General features: G+C 34.5%; 1 protein-coding gene across 1 annotated transcript in view; it reads left to right on the top strand.

The window, feature by feature from the left end:
- The first annotated feature begins 23 nt into the window (after positions 1-23).
- LOC132715996 (tubulin--tyrosine ligase-like protein 12) overlaps positions 24-14,120 on the top strand; it is a 24,297-nt gene continuing 10,200 nt past the window's right edge. The window contains exons 1-7 of the mRNA XM_060699128.1: positions 24-215; positions 6,942-7,096; positions 8,245-8,409; positions 9,513-9,549; positions 10,034-10,193; positions 10,896-11,053; positions 13,054-13,241. Coding sequence (XP_060555111.1) covers positions 81-215; positions 6,942-7,096; positions 8,245-8,409; positions 9,513-9,549; positions 10,034-10,193; positions 10,896-11,053; positions 13,054-13,241 — 998 coding nt within the window. The 5' untranslated portion in view covers positions 24-80. The remainder of the gene's footprint in view (positions 216-6,941; positions 7,097-8,244; positions 8,410-9,512; positions 9,550-10,033; positions 10,194-10,895; positions 11,054-13,053; positions 13,242-14,120) is intronic.

The following is a 14,120-nucleotide window of genomic DNA, read 5'->3' as shown; positions in this document are numbered from 1 at the left end:
TTTGTGTATCTGTCACACATGTTTATTTACTTTTAAACATCATAAGGAATTGAAAATATAGAAAGAAACTCTCTAACAAAATGTCAAAGGAAACTTGTGATGAAAAAGTAGATCTTACCTATGAGGAATTTTTACTTGTCCATCAAAACCAACTGGAGAATTCATGTGTACCACAGCTGTACTGGGCAACTCTTTTTAGAAAGTTGAAAAATGAGGTGACCAAGCTATCACTAGTTATTCACAGGGACATGGGAAAGTATTGCCATAGTGTAAAGATTATTCTTGAAAAAATATATATATGTGTCTATGAAATATTTTTTCTGGAATTACTTTTTACACTATCACAGTACCCTTAGACCTCAACTTCTCTACTACCACCCTAGGGTCATGATTTTTGTGTCGCTTTGAAAAAGGTGACATATAGTGGTTACTTTTGTTGGCAGCGGCGTCCCCTTGTCAGAAGCATAACTCAGTCACTATAACTCGGATACATGACCTGTAGTTCAATGCACAAGAACAAGTACATTGTGATTCTTAATTTTTGAGTTATTGCCCTTGTTAATTCTCATAGTTTAGTTTAGTTTGTCCAGGCCATTTCACATAAACTATGAAATCTATGGACTTGAAACTTCATAGGATGATACATCTCATTAAGAAGAAGTGCAGTGCAGACTTCCCGAAATACGTCGGTCCGACAAATTTTGATCAGGTCCGACGATTCTTTATTCCGGATCGGTCCGACTGTCCGGCTTTTATCCAAGCCGCATGTATACAAAATGGCGTCGCTAAAGGTGCCAAAGCTGGGAAAAAAAGAAAATCTACATCAGAGGAGCGCGCAGAACAGCAATAAAAGGATGAAAAGAATAAACCTGAGACAAAATTTAATGAAAAATGGAAAAACAGAACCATGAATCATTGGTGTATGACAGGGATGAGATGAAAATGCGCTGTACGGATTGTGCCAATTTTTACGGCGAAAAAATTAAAAACAAATAAGTGTCTTAGAAATACAAACACAAGTTATTCTTTGATTTTGATCAATTTTATTTGGTCCGACAGATTTCGTTTCGGTCCGACAGATTTTCATGGTTTGTCAGACCGAATGTCTGACAGTTTTTTTCAACTTTCGGGAAGTCTGGCAGTGCACCATAACTGGTAGTTTGCACTTCTTATTTTTTTAGTTATTGCCCTTTGTTAATTTTCATACTTTTTTTTGTTTGGGCTATTTCTCCTAAACTATAATAGCTATGGACTTGAAACTTCATGATAGGATGATAGATCTCATTAAGAAGAAGTGCAACTCACAAAAACTGGTAGTCTACACTTTTTATTTTTCAAGTAATTGCCCTTTGTTAATTTTCATACTTATCATTTCTCCTGGACTTGAAACGTCATAAGATGCTAGATCTCATTGAAAATAAGTGCAGCGTACAAAAAACGGTACTCTGTACTTCATGATTTTAGAGTTATTGCTCCTTATTAATTATTATGCCCCCATTTTGAAAAAAAGGGGTATATTGCTTTGCACTTGTCGGTCCGTCGGTCCGTAGACCAAATGGTTTCCGAGTGATAACTAAAGAACCCTTAGGCCTAGGATTTTCAAACTTGGGTATGGTGATTGGTCATGACCAGTAGATGACCCCTATTGATTTGGGGTCAAGGGGTCAAAGGTCAAGGTCACATTGACCTTGAAAGCAAAAACGGTTTCCGATCAATAACTAAAGAACCTTAAGGCCTAGGAACTTCAAACTTGGTATGGTGATTGGTCATGACCAGTAGATGACCCCCTATTGATTTGGAGTCCAAGGGGTCAAAAGGTCAAGGTCACATTGGACCTTGAAAGCAAAAACAGTTTTCCGATCAATAACTAAAGAACCTTAAAGGCCTAGGAACTTCAAAACTTGGTATGGTGATTAGTCATAAACCAGTAGATGACCCCTATTGATTTTGGGGTCAAGGGTCAAAGGTCAAAGGTCACATTGACCTTAAAAAGCAAAAACGGTTTCCGATCAAATAACTAAAGAACCTTAAGGCCTAGGAACTTCAAACTTGGTATGGTGATTGGTCATGATCAGTAGATGAGGGGTCAAGGGGTCAAAGCACAAGGTCACATTGAACCTTGTAGGTAAAAAACGGTTTCCGATCAATACCTAAAGAACCTTAAGGCTTAGGAAACATTAAAACTTGGTTATGGTGATTGGTCATGATCAGTAGATGACCCCTATTGATTTTGGGGTCAAGGGGGTCAAAGGTCAAGGTCACATTGACCTTGTACGTAAAAACGGTTTCCGATCAATAACTAAAGAACCTTAAGGCCTAGGAACTTCAAACTTGGTATGGTGATTGGTCATGATCAGTAGATGACCCGTATAGATTTTGGGGTCAAGGGTCAAAGGTCAAGGTCACATTGACCTTTTTAATTAAAAACGGTTTCTGATCAATAACAAAAGAACCCTTAGGCCTAGGAACTTCAAACTTGGTATGGTGATTGGTTATGACCAATCAGATGACCCCTATTGATTTTGGCGTTAAGGGGTCAAAGGTCAAGGTCACATTGACCTTGTAGGTTAAAAACGGTTTCCGATCAATAATGAAAGAACCCTTAGGCCTAGGGACTTCAAACTTGGTATGGTGATTGGTCATGATCAGTAGATGACCCCTATTGATTTTGGGATCTAGGGGTCAAATGTCAAGGTCACATTGACCTTGTAGGTAAAAAATGCTTTCGGATCAATAACTTAAGAACCCTTATGCCTAGAACTTCAAACTTGGTATGTGATTGGTCATGACCAACAGATGACCTATTGATTTTGGGGTCAAGGGTCAAAGGTCAAGGTCACATTGACCTTGTAGGTAAAAAAACGGTTTCCGATCAATTAACTAAAAACGCTTAGGCCTAGGAACTTCAAACTTTGTGTGATGATTGGTCATGACCAGCAGATGACCCCTATTGAGTTTTAGGTGAAGGGGTCAAAGGTCAAGGTCACATTGACCTATTAAGTAAAAACGGTTTCTGATCAATAACTCAAATAGAACGCTTAGGCCTAGGAACTTCAAACTTGGTATGGTGATTTGTCATACCAGCAGATTACTCCTATTGATTTTGGATCAAGGGGTCAAAGGTCAAGGTCACAATGACCTTGTAAGTAAAAACGGTTTCTGATCAATAACTAAAGAACGCTTCGGCCTAGGAACTTCAAACTTGGCATGGTGATTGGTCATGACCAGCAGATGACCCCTATTGATTTTGGGGTCAAAGGTTCAAGGTCACATTGACCTTTTAAGTAAAAAACGGTTTCTGATCAATAACTCAAGAACGCTTAGGCCTAGGAACTTCAAACTTGGTATGGTGATTTGTCATGACCAGCAGATTACTCCTATTGATTTTGGGATCAAGGGTCAAAGGTCAAGTCACAATGACCTTGTAAGTAAAAACGGTTTCTGATTCAATAACTAAAGAACGCTTCGGCCTAGAAACTTTCAACTTGGCATGGTGATTGGTCATGACCAGCAGATGACCCCTATTGATTTTGGGGGTCAAAGGTCAAGGTCACATTGACCTGTATGTTAAAACGGTTTCCGATCAATAATAAGGGGAACCCTTAGGCCTAAGAACTTCAAACTTGGCATGGTGATTGGTCATGACCAGCAGATGACCCCTATGTGATTTTTGGGGTCAAGGGTCAAAGGTCAAGTCACATTGACCTTGTAGGTAAAAAACGGTTTCTGATCAATTTACTAAAAAACGCCTAGGCCTAGGAACTTCAAACTTTGTATGATGATTGGTCGTGACCAGCAGATGACCCCTATTGAGTTTTGGGTCAAGGGGTCAAAGGTCAAGGTCTGACCAGTAGATACTTTATAACCCTTATTAATTGTTTGATCACTGGGTCAGACGTCATGCATAATAACCTTATCACATGACTAATTGGCTGCTGATAGGGGGCATACATGTTTTACAAACATATCTTGTTATACTTTACTTTTTTTCAGGGCCAATTCTCTTACACAATAAAAGCTATTCAAGGCACATCAATCCTAATGTAACATTGTTACAATCTGTTCAAATGTCATTAAAGTTCAATTAAGGTACATGTACATTGTAAGAGTGGTGTTTATAAATAACCTATATTTAAGAAAAAAATCCTAAGTGACATCCATAATGTTCACAAGGTGACACATTCAACTCGCGGAGTTCTAGTTTAGTCCTTAGTTGAGTGTTGCTCGGACTTTTGCTTGTCCGGCTATAGACTACACATGTATAGTTTTTGTTTTAAAGATGTCATTTGGTCTTTCATGCACTGCTTCTGTTAACAATCCAAGCACCTCGATGATTATTCTTAAGCCAAAAAATTGTGATTGCTCTGTTATAGGAATGCCCCACTGATTATCATTAAGTTACATTAAAAATGGTTGGGCACAACTAGAAGTGATACTGAAAATTTATAGAAATCTATATATTTTTTTGTTGTTTTTTATTTGATTCTCTTTTAAATATTATACAGTCTAAAGCTTGGGCAAGCGGAAGCCCAGGACCACAAGGCCTTTGTTCACATATCTCTTCAAAAATGTTTGCCATACTAGTAGTTAACAGAAATCACTCATTTTCATTGTAATTACCAATTTTTCTGCTAAAGACCATCAACTAATCCTGCATGATTTCTTTTTTAACCAGGTTTTCCGAAGGTAAAAAAACTGGTTATTAGATTGATGTTGTCGGCGGACGGTCGCGGACGGGCGGGCGGGCGGGCGTAAACAATTTCTTCTGTGCGCAACTCCTCCTACATTTCTCAACAGGATTTTTTGACCAAACTTTCACAGAAAGCTTTGTCATCAAGTGCCCTGGCGCATATTGTCGCGGGTTTTGCGATTAGATAATATTTGAACCTAATTATGGCCCTTTGTTTTTTTCATTATATAGAATATATAGTGAACAATTTCTTCTGTGCGCAACTCCTCCTACATTTCTTTACGGATTTTGACCAAACTTTCACAGAAGCTTTGTCATCAAGTGCCCTGACACATATTGTCAGGGGTTTTGCAATTGTATATATCTGACCTAATTATGGCCCTTGTTTTTTTTCATTATATAGAATATATAGTGAACAATTCTTCTGTGCGCAACTCCTCCTACATTTCTCAACGGATTTTTGACCAAACTTCACAGAAGCTTTGTCATCAAGTGCCTTGGCGCATATTGTCGGGGTTTTGCGATTAGATAATATTTGACCTAATTATGGCCCTTTGTTTTTTTTCATTATATAGAATATATAGTGAACAATTTCTTCTGTGCGCAACTCCTCCTACATTTCTCAACGGATTTTGACCAAACTTTCACAGAAGCTTTGTCATCAAGTGCCCTGGCGCATATTGTCAGGGTTTTGTGATTGGATAATATTTGACCTTTATTATGGCCCTTTGTTTTTTTTTTCCTTATATAGAATATATATGAACAATTTCTACAGTGCGCAAACTTCTCCTACATTTTCAACGGATTTTCGACCAAACTTTCACAGAAGCTTTTCATCAAGTGCCCTGGCGGCATATTGTCAGGGTTTTGTATTGGATAATATTGACCTATTATGGCCCTTTGTTTTTTTTTCCTTATACAGAATTGAACAAATTCTTCTGTGCTGAACTCTTCCTACATTTCTCAACGGATTTGTTCAAACTTTCACAGAAGCTTTGTCATCAAGTGCCCTAGCACATATTGTCGGGGTTTTGTGAATTGGATAATTGTTTACCTAATTATGGCCCTTTGTTTTTTTTCCTTATACAGAATATATATAGTGAACACTTCTTCTGTGCGCAATTCCTCCTACATTATTCATGTTTTACATTGCACATAGTTTCATTGTTTGTTGCTTGTATTTGTATTTCAAATACAACATATTTATCTACAATGGTGATAATTGAAAACCTGGTTTCATGGCATTGCCATGTTTATTGTTTAAATTGTTTATTTAATTTATTGAATAACACATACAGTAAAAACTCTGAAAACCAGACCCTCTGAAAACCGGAATCCTCTGAAAACCGGACCATTTTAAAAGTCCCGTATTTTTTCCCTATATGTTCATTGAAAAAAAAATCCTCTGAATACCGGAACCTCTGAATTCCGAAAACCGGACGATTCTCTATGGTTTCTAATGCTAAACATGCATAAAAAATCCTCTTAAAACCGGACAGCAATTTAAAGTGTCAACTTTCTGTGTACTTTAATGTAGATCTAAACATAATATCAACAGGTGACATGTTCACATATACTCCTTTTATCTATGCAGGTGTGAAAGCACTTATCAGTTTAATTGTTAATTTGTTATTGCCAATTAAATTAGAGCTCTTTCATCATATTTGTGTCTTACCTCGTATAGATATGATTTTTCAAAAATGTTTTTAATGTGTTATGTTTTCTTTGAAAATAAAATGTCTAAAAGAGTTGGGGAACTTTTTTTTAAATGGTTCCTGTTTTCTTTTAAATTTTGATCTTGAATTTATCTTTGTTTTGATATCAATTATATGCAAAAATAGTTATACTTATTCCATTAATTACATATTTCAAAGCTTATGAAAAAGATATTATGATATATTTCAGACAATGTGGTGTTTTAATTTCTGATTTTCTGAATTATATTCCATGAATTATATTCATGGATTTGCATAATAAATTACTTAAGACATTTATATTAAAAAGAAACTAAAATATGACTTAGACAAAAGGGTTGAAAAGTCATTGTTCAAACATATCATAATTATCAATAAATGTATAAAACCTCTGAAAACCGGAATCCTCTGAAAACCGGACTTTTGGTCAAGTCCGGACAGGGTCCGGTTTTCAGAGTGTTTACTGTATATGTAGAAGAATAATTACTCTGTATGCCACATGTTTTGAAGCTTGATGCCTTGTATTTAACCCACACTTTGATTGTCTATTATTTCAGATATTTGATGCTGGTGAGGTGTTCCAGATTCAGTGTGTTGAGGAGGCGGTTGATGATGAGGTCAATGAGGTCAGTGAAGAAAATGATGCCAGCAGAAATACTTGGAGAGTTATTGTCAATAACCAAGACGGAATCAAATGCATCGATAAAAAACAGTAAATTACTGTGTCTTTGTTCAATAATTTTCAAGGATCTAAATTTCAGTAATTTTCAAGGAACTAAATTTCAACTATTATTTCATTTTATGTATTATTTTTGTATAGTAATTGCCTTATCTGTATTCCTGTCTGAGCCATCTAATAGTAAACAGAACAAGGCGTTCCTTTCAATGAGGCCATTACCATCTACACAACAAAGTACAATAGCTACAGAAATTGCTCCAAAGTCAATTTAAGTGCCATGAGCATCAATCAGTCTGCAAAATCACTTTGTCAATGAATTCTTAACGATTTCTCTTTAAATTTGGAACTAATATTCACCATCATAAAAAATGTGTTACATGCATGATTTGTATCCTTTGCTGACAGAAGTTAAAGAACAAACAACAAGTCTGTGTGTTCAGTCAATTACTTTGTCAGACTTTTAAGGAATTTCGAAATAACTAGGCACAAACATTCAAGACCTTGTTTTTGGTGCAATACAAAGACCCATAGCACAACGACAAGGGTTTAGGCTACAGTGAGGTCAAAAGCTGTGAAAGGAGTCTAATAGTGTCTTGTCTTTACACTTTGGTCATCCCTTGATAGAGCTTGAAATTACTTGGCACAATTGTTCACTTTCCTGATTCTAACTCGGAGTCTATTGTTAAGCATAATTTTCTGGACCATATGTAATCTTAAGTGACACACCTTGTTCAATTGAAAAGTGTATATGATAAATGCGATAAATTTAGCAAAAACTTAGTTTTCTGTATTCCAATGAATGTTTGCATGACGTTTGTTGAATTTCTGATGCCAGCAATTTGAGCTGTCATTTCCAATGCAGAGTGAATCATTATAATGGCTGAACATCTATTGAGAAAAAGGGGTTTGTGTTTGAGCAAGAAAATATAAAACTTTATAGGATTTTTGTTTTGTAGATTGAGTCTTATTTTTTTTTCCAGATATATGAGACCATGGTAATCTTTGGTATTGTTTGGTATCTGCCATCAAGGTTAATCTTCTCTTATGGCCATTCTAATTTTGCTTCACAAGAAAACTTACCATCATATTTGATCTCCTTTAAAATGAGTATGAAATGTTTTCTTGCTTTATAATAGTTCATATTTTGTAATGGATATACAAGTTTGATTGTATATTTTCAGTATCTACCTTATTGATCATGCATGGACATATCGTGTACATGAAGCAAGGCAGTACTTGATGCAAGTAGCAGGGTTAAAGGAGAGGATGTGTGCATTGATGGATGTCCAAATAGAAAATAGAGAGGAGAAAGAAGTAATAGATGATATACTGAAGGAAATGTGGAAGTTAGTCTTTATGTTAACTTGTTAAAACATGTTATCTAACATGTAGACATTTTTTACCTAAATGGTGGTTTTAAAATTGAACATTAGTATGTTATATTTCTGTTCAACTTTACAAAACTTAACTTTAACTGTTATGAATTAGATAGTAAGGGAAGAGTTTGGATTTGGGACAATCCATCGTAAAGGATCTCAAAATTAAATTGCTAAAGTTAAGCTGTAAATTTTGTTTAATCAAGTGCACACTGGTATAACTATTCTGCTAAGGTAAAGTAAGTCACTTTACTCGTATTCGAAGCGGTTAAGATATTGTTTATTTTGACTGAAATATCCAAAAAAATATTATTGTCATGCACTTATTGCCATCTGTGATGAAGGCTAGTGAAATATTAGGGGTGCAACATAAAGGTTTATATGTTTAGAGTGAAGATGTGTTGTTAAATTGCAAATACATTCTCCCAATACATTGAATATATGGAGAAACAATTTACAACAGAGTATTATCTGAAGATGGAATAATTATTAAACCTGGAATACACTTAAAAATCATTTCCTGAGATTTAGTTCATATAGACTATATGCAGGGTTAGTTGATGCAGCGCCCCTTTAGATGGACTAACACCCCATAGTTGATGCCAGGCATCAACTAACCCCACATTAGATGAACTAACCCCCCTAAGTTGATGTGCCGCAACAACTAACTAATCTCAGGAAATGATTTTTAAGTGTATTCCAGGTTTAATAATTATTCCATCTTCAGATAATACTCTGTTGTAAACTAAAGGTACTGCTTACTTTTGAAATGTTAAAAACTCAAGAAACGTTTTATAGGCTTTTTTTTAAATATATTGAAAAGAATGTTTTTGATACTTTAAACCTTTATAAAACAATAAGAAATAAATTATTTTTTATATTTACAAAGTTGCAATGCTTTTAATAGTCAAAATACTTACATAGTATATCTTGATCTAAAAAGACATAAAAGTCACTGTATGAGTTATGTATATGTGGACTCTCCATTACAGTGTATACATTAGTTTAATAACAGTTTATAGCTGCAGTGAAGCATTTTGTTATTAAATGTATTTCTTTTACACATATTTTAGGTTTAATAACACATACAGTATTGGGAACTATGAACTAGTAAGTTATGATATTGCACATTGCTATTACATCATTGTAAGCATAGGATTATTATTTTTCTGAGAGTAGTGCAAGTTTTTTGCTAAGGCAAAGAAAGAAATTTTGAACCGGCACTGAAAGTTTTCTTAAACCTTGTATGATTTTGCCTGAGTCAAAGTGGCAGGTGGAGCAATCTGCATCCATCACTTTCTTTAATTTACTTGTTAATACTTAATTACAAACATTTAACTGCTTTTTACTCACCAGAATCAAGAATTTATGCATTACTATCAATTTCCAATGCATGTTTGTCTGATAAGGAATTTATCCATTTCTTTTTATTGCAAGTTTTGTCAGTGAACACTTTAATATTAGTACATAGAGAGATTAGAATGTGTTTCAAAAAGCTAAAGAATGTTATGGATGACTAAATTATTTATTTACTGAAGCATTATGAAATTAACACTTTTTTAACATTTAATAAATATATTATATCTGTATACAGGGTACAAATGAACGTCTTCCTATATGGTATGTAATGGATGAGTTTGGTTCTCGTATTCAACATTCAGACATGCCTTCATTTAAAATGGCACCTTTCATGTACGGACCACAAAATCTGGCATTTTCTATCATATGGCCAGTTAGAGATTTGGAGAAAGGAGGTGTGTATAATTTAAATATTTATCATGCAAGTGTCTTTACAAGTTATGATTCTTTATAACACATGAATGAATACATAGTTTAATAAAAGTGTCACTTACAAGTTTATCTCTTAAATATTTAAGAATTTTAATCTTAAGCAGATGGAATAAGTACATAAGTAGCATTTAGCATGTTACTTTATATGCATTGTTGATGTATTTAATATGTAATACAATATTAATAACACATTCATGTGAAAAAGTAAAGAGCAAAATTAACAGTTTAAGTTCAATATCTTGTCTTAATTTTTGCTAGAATCCCCCACCCCCTCCAAAAAAAGATTGACCATTTATCTCTCCATACTTCTTATTACATTTTTTATATGTATTTGCACCTAAGACATAAGTTAAACTGTATGACTGATTCTTAACATACTGTATATCAATATTAATATTACATGATAAGTATGTTTTAACTATTAATATCATATTATGTATAATATTGAGCTTGTCCTGGTTTCTAAGAAAATCTAGCTGTTATGAATGCCTGTGTCTAGACATCTGCTTTCATTTTAAACATTTTAAATTAAGTAGCTATGATAGGGCAAATGCATAGTTCATTATTGCTTTTTGCTTATTCCCTGACAGCCGTAAATTAAATTCATAATCTATTGTTTGTGGTATTCTAAAGCTGGTACATTGATGAGTCCATTAAATTTTCAGAGCGAGACAGTAAGCAAGAAGATTATGTACCAAATTTCAGCCATCCAGAAACGCGAGAAAAAGCTCTACTGTTACCGTACGCAGGCTTGGATCACCAGGTAGATGACTTTACAGATATTTCATATGAACAACCAGAGCCTGATCCTTCTTTTTTCTCTGTAAATATTTGTATCATTTATTAGTGCATTATCATAGGTGTGAAATTAATGCTTCTTTGTGAAATTGATTTAGATATTATTATGAAAAAAAGATTAAGAAAATTTAACATTTGTTGTTAAAGTTATGTTTTAAAATTAGCTGCAGCTGACTGTATAGTGAAAAAAACCTTTGCTATACTTTATTTTATAAGTCCCCTACCGGTTTACCGGAGGGGACTTTAGGTTTACCCTCCGTCCATCTGTCCGTCAGTCCGCACTCACAGGAGAGTAATTATGTGGCTAGAGGGACAATAGGTAACTGTTCTTTCTCTTTGATGTCATTCATTCCGTAATGCTTTTATGTGGCTATTTTCTTTTGTGTGGCTAAAAAGAACAATAGAGAGAACAATAGAGTAGCCACATAATTATTGTCCTGTGAGAACTTCCGTCTGTCCGTCCGTCAGTCTGTCCGTCCACAAAACTGGATCCTGTGATAATGAAAAAAGTACTGAAAATATTTTTATGAAACTTGATATATGGATAGATGGCAGTATGGAGATTATGCACGTCTTTTTCTTTTCTTCCTATGTTGAAAATTCTGGTTGCTATGACAACAAGTAAACTGAAAATATGGCAAATTTTACACATAACCTGGATCCAGTGATAACGCATAAAGTACTGAAAATATTTTTATGAAACTTGATATATGGATAGATGGCAGTATGGAGATTATGCACATCTTTTTCTTTTCTTCCTATGTTGAAAATTCTGGTTGCTATGACAACAAGTAAACTGAAAATATGGCAAATTTTACACATAACCTGGATCCAGTGATAACGCATAAAGTACTGAAAATATTTTTATGAAACTTGAAATATGAGTAGATGGCAGTCTGGAGATTATGCACATTCTTTTCGTTTCTTCCAATGTTGAAAATTCTGGTTGCTATGGCAACAAATAGACTGAATTTCAAGATTTCTGATTCAAGTTTTAGCGTTTTTTCACTATAAGTTCTTTATTTCTTAAGGTATTTTCTTCAAACTTTAAATATAAGTTTCTAGTCATCAACCACATCAAATGTGACAAGGTTTTCAACTCTAGCATAAAATTTATCAGAATTTCCTCCCTTGAACTTAGAATTTTCATGAAAAAAATATTGTTTTTTTAATAACTTCCTTTTTTGTGAATGTATCTACTTCAAACTTCATATCTATGTTTCTTATTATCATTCAACATTTGTGAAAAAGTTCAATACTCTAGCAAGACTATTTCCAGAATTATGCGGCTTTTGCCCCTTTTGAACTTAGACTTTTTTTCGAGAAATTGGTAATCTTTACTCCAACTTTTTCAATCATTATAGGGTTTTCTTCAAACTCCCACATCATAAAAATATGACAAGGTTTATAAATCCAGCATCCATATTTCCAGAATTATCTCTAATCTCAAATATCTATCTCAAATTATTATTTGTTCTTTGTTACACTCACATCATGTATGACGTCTTGCATCTTTATTTCAAGAGTTATCTCCTCTTTAAGAATTTTGCTTTTAAAAAAGTTATATTTTGATAACAGGGATGTTTAAAGAAATAATTTAAGAGTATCCTTCAGTCCGTCTGTTTGTCTGTACATAAAAAACTGTTTCCTGTGATCACTTTTAAAGGACTTTTGCAACAAATTAGAAACATAAGTGAATGGCCCTTCAGAATGTTGCTGGGCTTTTAACAGGTAGGGGACTTATGGATTGCTTGCAATACTATGATAATTGCTTGTTCTTTTAGGTATTAAGATGGAATACATTTAAATATACGTATTGAAATTTGCTTTATAAAAGTCTGAAATTTTAATGCTTCTTGTATTTTTTAAGATATTTGTATTTACATGTAATTTTATGACTCTCAAAATGGCAGCCATGGGAGGTCATTCATGCTGTGAAAACCAGACATTTTACTTGCCACTAATAATAACTCATTATAATTATGAAATCTGACGACATTCTATTAAAATGTTCCTATATAACAGGCACACAGGATAGAAGAAGACACAGGACCAGGTCTGACAGATGTTCCTCCACTACCTACTGACAGGAAGTTAAAAGTTTGTCTAGATTACCCACAATCCCCAGAACTGACAGACAGCAGGTTTGTAATGGTGGACACTGGTGAAGAGGCAGACATTCTCTGGACACGCCATAGCTTCAAAGAGTATTGGTATGTTAATATTTGAGTGTTACAGAACGTCTTGTTGACTGGATGAAAAATGACAACTGTGCCACAAATTCTAAATGAAAGTGCATTCTAGAAGACAGAATGATAAACATTATGCATTTTACTTCACAAAGATATGGCAGTAATTGATATATATGGCTTATATTATTATTATGCCCCCCTTCGAAGAAGAGGGGGTATATTGTTTTGCTAATGTCGGTCTGTCTGTCTGTCTGTCGGTCTGTCTGTCTGTCCGTCGGTCTGTCCGTCGGTAGACCACATGGTTTCCGCTGTTTATCTTGAAAAGAATTTATCACAAAGTCTTCATATTTCACACAGTGATTGGTCATTACTAGTAGATGACCCCTATTGATTTTGGGGTCACTAGGTCAAAGGTCAAGGTCATAGGGGCTTCAAATGTCAAAATGGTTTCCGCTGATTATCTTGAAAAGTATTTATCACAAAGTCTTCATATTTCACATAGTGATTGGTCATCACTAGTAGATGACCCCTATTGATTTTGAGGTCACTAGGTCAAAGGTCAAGGTCACAGGGACCTTAAAATGTCAAAATGGTTTCCGCTGATTATCTTGAAAAGGATTTATCACAAAGTTTTCATATTTCACATAGTGATTGGTCATAACTAGTAGATGACCCCTATCGATTTAGGGGTCACTAGGACAAAGGTCAAGGTCACAGGGACCTTAAATGTCAAAATGGTTTCCGCTGATTATCTTGAAAAGTGTGTATCACAAAGTCTTCATAGTTCACACAGTGATTGGTCATAACTACTAGATGACCCCTATTGATTTTGGGGTCACTAGGTCAATGGTCAAGGTCACAGGGGCCTTAAATGTCAAAATGGTTTCCGCTGATTTTCTT

Source organism: Ruditapes philippinarum, unplaced genomic scaffold, assembly GCF_026571515.1.
Source record: "Ruditapes philippinarum isolate M1 unplaced genomic scaffold, ASM2657151v2 ctg2219_1_1_1_1, whole genome shotgun sequence".
Taxonomy (NCBI): domain Eukaryota; kingdom Metazoa; phylum Mollusca; class Bivalvia; order Venerida; family Veneridae; genus Ruditapes; species Ruditapes philippinarum.
This window is presented reverse-complemented; position numbering and strand designations above follow the sequence as displayed.